At 32.2% G+C, this 11,004-nt stretch overlaps 1 protein-coding gene across 2 annotated transcripts; it reads right to left on the bottom strand.

The window, feature by feature from the left end:
• Nucleotides 1-1,159: 1,159 nt before the first annotated feature.
• Nucleotides 1,160-6,434, bottom strand: LOC109797774 (uncharacterized). Of its 2 annotated transcripts, none has more exons than XM_020357904.3 (3): nt 6,050-6,434; nt 5,195-5,914; nt 1,160-1,478 (listed from the first exon to the last, which is right to left on the bottom strand). In XM_020357904.3, the coding sequence occupies exons 2-3, from the start codon at nt 5,907-5,909 to the stop codon at nt 1,447-1,449; spliced, it is 747 nt and encodes a 248-aa protein (XP_020213493.1). In that variant the 5' UTR covers nt 5,910-5,914; nt 6,050-6,434; the 3' UTR covers nt 1,160-1,446. The 2 variants fall into 2 exon arrangements, with proteins under 2 accessions (XP_020213493.1, XP_020213492.1); XM_020357903.3 differs by having other exon boundaries at nt 6,043-6,433.
• Nucleotides 6,435-11,004: the final 4,570 nt, after the last annotated feature.

The raw sequence follows: 11,004 nt of genomic DNA on the forward strand, positions 1-11,004 counted from the left end.
GACTCCTCTTAGGATCCATAATCCATTTTCTTATCATGAAAATTTTACCTCTTATACTTGGCATGTTGATGTAGGTGATAATTCTTATTCCATACATCCTCGAGATTTGAGGACAAATTCTTTTCAAGAGGGAGGGGATGATGGAATCATGCTTAGGAAGGCAAGAGGTGACAACATAAAAGATCCAAGAGGAGTGGGCTAGGCATGGAGGGTTGGGCCCGATAGGCTTGGAAGGCCCAAGTCAAGCTTCTCATGGGCCTATCTTGATATGACTATTCTTCTTATGTTTCATTAGTATAGTTTCCATATATTTTGGTTTTGTATTTTGGACTACATAGAGTAGGATTTTTTGGGCTTTAGGCTTGTTGGGCCTAGTTTTGGGCTTCATGGGCCTTTGGGCTTTTGGTACCCAATATTGGGCTCATTTTCATTCTTGTAATTTTTCCTATTCATTGTATTTCATTGACCATTGTATTTAGGTCATTAGATTAGGACTTAAGGAGGATTTTTAGTTTAAGTGAATTAGGCAAAACTAGGTTTAATTTAGTATGCATTTAAGTTGCATTTTGAGTCACATGGATGGCGCCACCTTGGCTAAACATGTGTGACTCAAATTCAACCCTAAATGCACACTAAATCAAACCTAAATACACCTAGCACTCATGGGACCGGTCATACACATGTGTGACAAGATTTGAATTCAAGCCAATGTGGAGGCCTCACATGTGGCGCCAAGTGTGACCTAAATTCCGGAAATATAAAAGCTCCATCCTCACTCATTGTACTCACTTTTGAACTTCAGAAATTTGAGAGCATATCTTTGCCAACTTTCTTCCAAAAGTCACCGAGAGAGAGAGCCATCACTTTTAGGAACCCTAGCTAGGTTTCCTACCTTTTGAAGTGAGCTTTCCTTTGATTCCTTAAGCTTGGATGCTTCCATCTATAGTCTAGGAATCCTTAGTCCGAAAACTTCTTCCATTCAAGTGTTCTTACCTACGGTTTCAATCTCCATTGAAGAGGTCCAAGCATTGGTGAATCCGAGGAGGATAACAACTTCCACTTCTCCTATTTGCCATCAAATTAGAAAATAAAATGAACGTTTGTTTCAAGTTATAAAAAATAACGCATTCTAATTCCCAATGTATGACGCGATATGGTTTACCTGAAAAGGAATGCTTTTGGGAGTATTTTTTCTATAAATATTTTACCAAACGGACATGATAACGAAATGGTAGTAAAAGTAATGAAATTATTACAAAAGATAGGATACTTCCAAATGTGACAGCTATAATAGTCCCAAAAGAAAGGGCAAAAAGACAACCTAGGTAGCTCCAATAACTGTTGGGCCGGGGAATTAATTAAATTATTGTTGCACAAAAAATCCATGTTGGGATGAGGGAATATGGAACATGTCTCCAAATAATGTGCTATAAAGCAAGGTGTCAGCTAAGTCAACATGAAGTTGCATTTGTCATAGCCTGCGCAAAACCGTGGTTTTAAGAGTCAGTGTATAGTAGCATTAGCCCACAGGTTCAAAAATTGCCACCATAAAACGACGAATTGTGAAAATGAAATGTGTACGCAAACAAGTGACACGCTTTTGTCAACAAAAGCAGCTTGCGAATTGCGATGTGAAATATACGCAGTGCGGTGTCAACAAATTTTGAGGCTTAAAACAAAATTTTATATTTTATTATTTTATTATAATAATAATAATGATAATAATAAAATTTAAATTTAGTATCTTATGCATACTATTATAACTCTCATAATTAGAATCAATTCTAATAATTCACTTTTAAATATTATACTCTCATGAATTTATAGTTCAGTTTTCTAAAATTTTAATACTAAAATTGTTCTTGAAAAGAAGTACTAAAATTGTTAATAAAATTTAATAATAAAGTAATTTCAAAATTTTACCCTACAATCATTTATTCAAACACTGTCTTGTAATATAATTGATATCAAACGGAATTTAAAAGTTTTAATTTTGAAACAATAACTTTTAAAAATGACAACAATGACAAGTATTATTAATAATATTTTATAAACATTACATGCATTTAAAAAGAATATTTTAATATAATTTAATATTTCTAATAGTATATTACTTTCTTTTGTTAGTATTTTTTAGTACCTTCAATTTAGAAAGAAAGAAAAAAAATGAAGCTCAACTCACTAAAAATGTTCACTAAAATTTAAATTTATTAATACAATATTTTTTTAATTTATTTTCCTTTAAAAGTATCAAATATTGATATTCAAATTAAAAGTTCAAAGTAATTTCATATTTGATTTTCAAAGAAATTGTTAATAAAAAAAAATAAATTCACCTTATATATATACAAAACATTCGAAACTAAAAGAAATAGTTTTTAACTAAAAGAATTACTCATCCTTATTATTTTCATTAAAATATGTATTAGAAAAGTAATATTATTTTATAAAACTTAATCTAAATATCCAATTTAATGTCATTTTTTAGTATAAAGTAATCGTAAAATAATTTTTTAAATGAATAATAAAAGGTCTCACATAATCTATACAATATTATCATTTACATATTTTTAAATTATATAATCTTACTGATAAATTGATACAAATAATATAATAACTATTATTACTTAATAATTAAAATTAATTTTTAGTATTACACACATATATATATATATATATATATATATATATATAATTAAAATATGGAATGGGGCCTGAGGCTGCTGCCTCATTGGCCTTGTAGCAGCCACGGCCTTGAATATACGACAAAGTCTTGGCTTTATACAGAAAATTTGTCTGGTGAGTACGATATTATACGAACAGTTTTAGATTTTTCCAATGCTATGTTAATTAATCTTTTTTCATATTTGCGCAGTTATCTCTAAGGGATAATGTGCTTTTAGTTTTAGTGCTAAAACTTTCGAGTTTCCGCAACGCCTCCCTAATGATCTTGTATTTTTAGATGTAATCGATTACTTTCTACCTTTTTAGTACTAAACCTGACCTTGTTAGGATTTAGAAAAAAGCCCTATTGGCTAGTAGTGTTCAAGTGACGCTTAAAGGGAAAGGGATCCCAGATGAAAGGTTCAAGGAAAAGAAGAATAAATGAACATTGTGGTTTATGGACAAATGATTTAGTATTCATGGCACCATATAGATTATCATTGTCACAACATCTATTTTCAACTATTATATTAATAAAAAAATAACTATAATAATAATTTAATCAAATTATGTTTTCTTTAATTACTTTTTAGCACACCATATGGTCTTAGACTCACGGTCAAGACAAGTGATGCACTTTCCAAATGCAAATAAAAACTGTAAAAAAAATATTTTTAATAATATATTTTCCAACAACATATCATGCGAGAGAAATATATATATATATATATATATATATATATATATATATATATATAAAAGAATAACTCCCGATAAAGTTATCTCACTCAATAACTCATAGTGTATGTTAAATTTTAATGATCTATGTAATCATTAAATTAAAAGTTCTTAATATATAAATCAAATTTACAAAGTTTTTAAAATATTTAAAAATTATTTAATAATTTTTTTATTGATTCAACTTAACAAAAAATCATAAAAGTATTTTATACATTGATTTTAATTTATATAACGAAGTATCGTAGGGTTTTTAATTTTTTGATAATTTGTGAACTTATTTTAAGAACTTTTAATTTAATAATTAGATCATTGAAATTTAACATATACTATTAGTTATTAAGTGAAGTAACTTTACTGAGAGTTACTCTTGGAGTAATTTTATCCTTCTCCATATTATATATATATATATATATATATATATATATATATATATATATATAAAGAGAGAGAGAGAAGAAAATTCATTTATTCCAATAGTAAGTCTACTTAGACTTACTCAATAATTCGTTTTTAAATCAAATTTCAATAATTCAGCCACTAGATTAAAAGTTCTTAATGCACATATCAATTTTATAAATTTTTAAAACTATTGGTTAATCTGTTTCGTTAATTCAAATTAATATATAAAATGATTTTATGATTATCTGTCAATTTAAATTAATAAAATGAAGTATCAAATAATTTTCAAAACTTTTAAAAATTTGCATACTTGATCTATGAATTAAGAATTTTTAATTTAACGGTAAAATAGTTAATATTCAATGTAAAACGTGAGTTATTTAGTAGAGTAAGTTTGCTTAAACTTACTCTTAAAGTAAGTAGGTCTTTCTTTATACATACATACACACACATATATGAAGGTATCCGTTTACTCTAAGAATAAGTCTATATAAATTTACTCTATTTAATAACTCATGTTTTAGATCAAATATCAACAATTCAACAGTTGAATTAAAAAATTTTAATATATAAATTAAGTTTGTAAATTTTTAAAAAATTTAAAAATCATTTGATACTTCGTTTCATTATTTCAAATCAACGTATAAAATGATTTTATGATTATTTGTTAATTTGAATTAATGAAATAAAGTATCAAATGATGCTCATATTTCTTAAAAATTTACAAATTTGATTTATGCATTAAGAACTTTAAATTTAACGATTGAATCGTTAAAATTTAATATAAAATATGAATTATTGAACGAAATAAATTTTGGTAAACCTACGCTTAAAGTAAATAAATTTCTCTTCTCTCTCTTTATATGCACACACTCTTCTTGTCATGGAATCCCATATTACAATATATAGTGAATTTATTAACTTTTATAATAATTATCTTAAAAATTTATCAATCATTAAGATAGATTGGCCTAATAGTTGTTTGAGGAAGAAACTAAGATAATAAAAGTATGAGAATTTAAGTTTAATCTATGTTATAAGACCATTTTTGTAATATTTTTTATTTTTTTCAAAAAAGAAATCTCATAAAAAATTAAACTAATGATGATTTTTTATAGGTTGACTGTGAACATTATTATTAAAACCCATATTTATTAGTTACTCCTTCCATGGTAAAATTTGCATCGTAATTAGAAATCACAACTTCTAATATTGTTATCGAAAAAGTTTTTTTATTTTTATTTTTTTATTTTGTACACCAAACATAATATATACATAATTATTCATGATTCAATAACGGAGTAAATATATAATTTGTTTTCTTCAATAAAAAAGAATAAATTAAAAAGAAAATGCTAGTAATAATTCTGAATATAGCAGAAATACTTACTTGGATCAACGGTGACGAGCATGGCAGTCCCACCAAAATCACAAGTGCCTCCACCAATCTTAGTGTTCTGCCAGTAGCTATTGAAGGCATAAGAAGCGTGGGCCAGCAAAGTGTTGGGCTGGAAGCAGAGCCCATTGGGCTGAATTGATTTGCAATCTGCGCCAGAGCCACAGGCATAGTCCATGGCCTCTTGAATTATTGGATCAGGAACTGTGGGCTTCGCCACGCACCAAAGAGTATACTGCGGTGGCTTTTTGCGGTGCGCGGAAGGTGAAGGCGGTGGTGGGAACACAACAGGTGGCAGGTACACTTGTGGTGGGCTTAGACTCGGAACACTCTTTGGTGGGCTTGGAGAATGCTTTGGTGGGCTCGGAGGATAAGGAGATGGAGGTGGTGAACTAAGAATGCTTTTTGGGCTTGGTGGCCCAAATACGCCATGAGGTGGGCTTTGAACAGGTGAAGATGCTGGGAGAGAGGGGTTACCAATGCCACCTATGCTTGGAGGTGGCAATGAAGGAGCAATAGAAGTTGATGGTGTAGGTTGTGGTGATAGTGAATTAAAAGATGGTAGGGGTAGGGAAGAAGGCGAACCATATGAATCAAAATCTGAGTACCAAAATGATGAGTACCTGTTTAAACGTTTTACAGGTTTTATTTTTATCTTCTTCAAGTTTCTACGGATTTTGTGACCCACTGTACCTCTTCCATGATTCATAGCATCTGCAAATTAACAAAAAAAAATTAAAAATTAAAAATTTCATATAGCTTAAAAAGGGGGCAAAATTAGTATCCAAATATGAAGCTAGACAGGTAATTAGGTATATATGTATCATATTAATATGCTTTACCACACACAGGGAAAAGAGTGGAAGCAAGCACTGAGATGCAAAGAATTGCAATGGTGACTCTAAGAGTGTAAGCTCTGGAATCCATTGTAGCACCAAAGCCAAATCTCACAAATTGAGAAGAGTGAAGAGGAATTGGTTCATAGATTGCAATATAAGGAGGTGGCTGCCTTAAAGTGAGAAGGCATTAACATGAACTAAAGTTGATTCTGTTGTCACTTTAATTTTGTTGGTGTCACTTTGTAGCATCTAGATTAGTAAAATAGCAATGCGCTCAAAGGATAAAGAACTAGCCTCGATTTGCATTTATTGGGATAGTAGTATAAATTAGATGGAGTGTTTTATCTCTCGAATATATGCTTACTTGGACATGCACTTTCGTCTTGCTTGTTTGCCACTCAAAGAACTAGATGAGATTTCTCTGGTCATTTTATATGTACGTGATTAAGCTTCCATGGGCATGTCTAAAAGCAGTTATCCAAAATATGCTTAGGACGATTTTTTAATTTTATGTGCTACTATTTTTCTGTTTACATACACCGGCATAATACCACTGATGATGCTAACTTATTCCTATTATAAGGCCAAATGTTTAAATTCGGTCGAAACATGAAGCAGATTAGTCTCGGTTAATAAAAGTGAGATGGGAAATATATTTATATTGTCCAAAAATAAATAAATAAATAAAGGTAGTCACAAACGAATTTAATAATATCTTAATATTCTGAAAATTTATGCTTATTAATATTTGACAAATGCAATGCTTTAATAATCGGATGGGTGATTGATTCGGTCAAAGTTTATTGGTCGAATCCAATCCAGTAGATCACTAGTTGAAATGTATAAATTAATATATAATTAATAAAGATAAGTTAGTTATAGCTCATGACTTGTAGATAAATTGGTTGTAAATAGATTAGCTTTATTAGGGTAAGAAAAGTTTATCTCTTCAGTTACGTAGTTTGTTACTTTATTTATTACGGGAATCTTGTAATTGAAACGATTATATATTTGTTTCCAAGTGAATGAATGAAGGCAAGTCATTGACCATAATTCAATATGGTATCAAAGTTATCTATATCTATTATAAATGAGCCACCCATCATTGATACATGCACCATGGGCATGAGAGGGTGTATTGAGAAAAAAAAAATTCAAGTCCTGCCAATCTTAGATCATTAAAAAGGGCCACCTATCATTTATCCACGTACCAAGCTCAATAGTGTTGGACGTGAGGGGGTGTATTGGGAAAAACCCAAATCCCACATCGACTAGAGATTAGGCAATTGAATAGTATATAAGTGGAAAGCAACCCTCACCTTACAAGCCAGTTTTGTAAGGTTGAGTTAAGCTTAAATCCTAAGATTATAATAAAACTTGGAATTTGGAACATTTTCCAAAGGGAAAAAGACTGATAGGTTGTAAATGGGTCTATAAACTCAAGCAAAAAGCCAATGAAGAGATTGATTAATATAAGGCACGTTTAGTTGGCAAGGGTTATACTCAATTTGAAGGGGAATACTTCATAGAAACGTTTTCTCCAGTCACAAAAATGACTACAGTACGTTGCCATATCACCATTGCTGCAGCCAAAGGTTGGGAACTCCATCAAATGGATGTTAGTAATGCATTTCTACATGGGGATTTAAGTGAATAAGTTTACATGGCTATCCCTCTTGGATATGAAGTCTTTGACAAAAGGCTTGTGTGTCGCCTTCATAAATCCCTTTATGGATTAAGGAAAGCATCACGTAGCTGGTATGCAAAACTATCACAAGCATTGATAAAATTTGGGACACTTACATATTTTCTTGGTTTATATCTGTCTCATGGCAATACAGGTTTTTTTTTATGTCAATGAAAATATACACTTGACATTTTAAAAGAAAGTGGAATGTTAGATTGTAAGCCTGCTACTTTTCCCATGGAGCAAAATCACAACTTGGCTAGTGATGAAGGGGATTTATTTTCAGATCCTCCTCAATATAGGCGTCTCATTGGTCGACTCATTTACTTAACAATCACCAAACCATAAATTACTTACTTTGTTCACATCCTAAGTCAGTTCATGCAAGAGCCACGACAACCAAACTAGGAGGCAACATGATGGACTCCTTCCACCAAGTGGATGAACAAACGTCAATGGTGAAGAGGAGCTCCTTGCCAAGGCCAAGATGGTGACCTTAGAGGGTGGACGTTCCTTCAAGGGTGAGGCTAAGTGATGGTGGGCGTGAAAGGTGGAGTCTTGGGCGAATAGGAGAAAGGTTGGGAGGATGGTGTTTTGGGTGTTCTAGTTGGCTCTCTTCACTAAGTGGAGGTGAAGGCCATTCAAGGTATCCCTAAACTCACTCTAAGGAGGAGATAAGAGAGGTAGGCCGAATTGACCTAGTGACTAAGGAGAGGATTTGAGGCAAAAATGCTCACTCAAATTCATATATTCCAAAGTATTTACAAGGTGTGGTGCATTGGGTATTTATAGGAATGGGAGGCATCTAGGGTTGCATTTGGAGAATGCATGGCCGAAATTCACAAGGCAAATGCACTTCAAATGAAATGCAAATCAACCCTAGATGCAACTTGGTGGCCAAGGATGGAATCTTTGGGTTTAGATTGACTATATCTAGGTGCATGATAAGACCATGCAACATTTGCCCTCGACTTGGGCCTAAGCCTTTCTAACACCAAAAATAGATCCAAGAACACCAAAAAATGCATCACCTCCTAATTTAAAACCCTAGCCCAAAATTAAAACCCTAATCATCTAGAGCGCCCCATAATACAAGGGTAAAATAGAAAATACAAAAGAAAATAAACCCTATGACTAAGATACCCCAAAATACAAGGGGAAAATTGGAAATACAAGTAAAATAAATTCTATGACTAAAATACCCCAAAGTACAAGGGTAAAATTTGGAATAAAGCAATAAAATTCTATACTACTCAAATTGGGCCTAGGAGATGGATCCATACATGGTATCTCTCCATTCTCCTAGCCATGAACCATGTGATGGGTCTCACATGAAGTACCAAGGATGGTCCTCCATCATCCCCTCCTTTTTGAGAAGGATTTGACTTCAAATCTTTAAGCTCTTCCATTCCATTGATCCTTCAAAAAGATGTGAAACCACAATTAGGGAAGTAAAAATACTAAAATTTAGCTATGCAATCCTTAAGTACACAATTTGTTGAATCAAAGTGTTAGGGTCATTGAGGAAGCCAAAAGGCATAACCATATAAGAAAATTTTCAAAAGTTTTGGTGACCCCATGTAATTCATTCATCAAATCGTCTATCTTAGGGATTGGGTGCCTAGATTTTATTGATGGCTTTCTAAATTGGTGCACATCCTCTATTGCCATCTTTCTTTGGCACCAAAACAATGAGGATGGCACAAGGGTTATGGTTCTCTTGAACCTAGCCCTTTTTCTTCAAAGGAAAAATTCTTTTTTTCTTTTCTTTTCTTTTTGTTTTTGCTTTTGCTTTTCTCCTCCTCATATTTCTTAGCTTTTAATTTGAGTTGGTCCTCATTCACTTGAGAAGGTGATAGAGGACTGTCGCCACCCGCCGAAACGGACATTGGCATTCGCGACGATGGCTGGACTCTTTTTTAAGTTTTGAAAATTGGTGGATTGTTAGAACGACTTATTCTCAAACTGAGACCTCATCGAGCTAACAATTTTGTTTAAATGACTCTCACCAATCCATGTTAATCCCAAGCGGGACCCTCCATGGATTAGTGGTTTTCGCAAAAAGAAGGGGTTCTTGGAGTCGCCACCAATGTTTTACTCAAAACATTGGAAAAAGATATAAGGCAATTGATTTTCGTAAATCAACTTCGGCCATTACAACCAGAGTTGGGTAAGGGAGTCGGTTACGCGTGAGGAAGGTGTTAGCACCCCACAACGCCCCTTTCGGGTTCCCTATGACAGATTATTTCATAAATAATAGCGTAAAGTTACTAAATTACCCCCATTTATTAGAAACGATTATGAGTAAAATATTTACATGATGAAAACTCTAAACATGCAATGCAACAATCAAAAAGCGGTAAAAGAAAGGATTTTGGGAATAAACCTTTGAAGCGTGCTTTTATATATTCAAAACGAAGTTTAGGAGGCTTTTTGATCGAAGCCGTATCCGGTCAAATAAATACAAGTAAATGTAATACTAGGAAGTGACTCCTAGGTCGTTCTCTCAAGGAATAATGCATTTAAGCCATAGGATTCAAGCAACGGAAATTAAAATAGAGGGGGGGGTTTTGATTGAAAAAGAAACAAATAAATGGTAACCAAACGGTAACAAACAATAAACTAAAAAGTTGGATTCCTTAACTAGATAGCTTGACCTCTTATCCTCAATTAATCTAAACATGCAAGTTACTGAGTTAAATCACATTCGAGCTCCTAATTAACCAACTAAGCGAAGATTAATTAAGAATTAAACAAAGTAAGTTGCAGTTAAGCACTTACACAACCCACTTCAATTCTCTATTTGTAAATCTCATCACAATTCACATAATCTCGTTAACTAAGCGAAAACCCAATTATATGACTTGTGAAATTAATAATGATTCGTCAATTAACTAAGCGAAAATCTAAGAACCATTCATTAAGAACTCAAATAGAGATTATGGAATGTAATTCAACTCAAAAACAACATTAAAACACCATTAACCTCAAAGAGAAGTTGCTATCCACATTAAGAAATCCAACCAAAGCTACTTAGCTACTCATAGCACTAGCTAGTAAATTAAACCCTAAGCTAATCAACATCGAGACCATAAATTCGAAATTAAACTCTCATGGGAAGCAGCAAAATAGCAATAGAAACAACCACAAAGCATGAATACAAGCTAGAATCACAATAAACTTGAACTAAAGCAAGAAGCAACAACTAAAGAGATATTGAACTTGAAATTGTAAATTGAAAGAAGGGAAAGTGAATAACTGAAATTAGAGATTACATT

Source organism: Cajanus cajan, chromosome 6 (genome assembly GCF_000230855.2).
Source record: "Cajanus cajan strain Asha chromosome 6, NIPB_CcT2T_4, whole genome shotgun sequence".
NCBI lineage: Eukaryota > Viridiplantae > Streptophyta > Magnoliopsida > Fabales > Fabaceae > Cajanus > Cajanus cajan.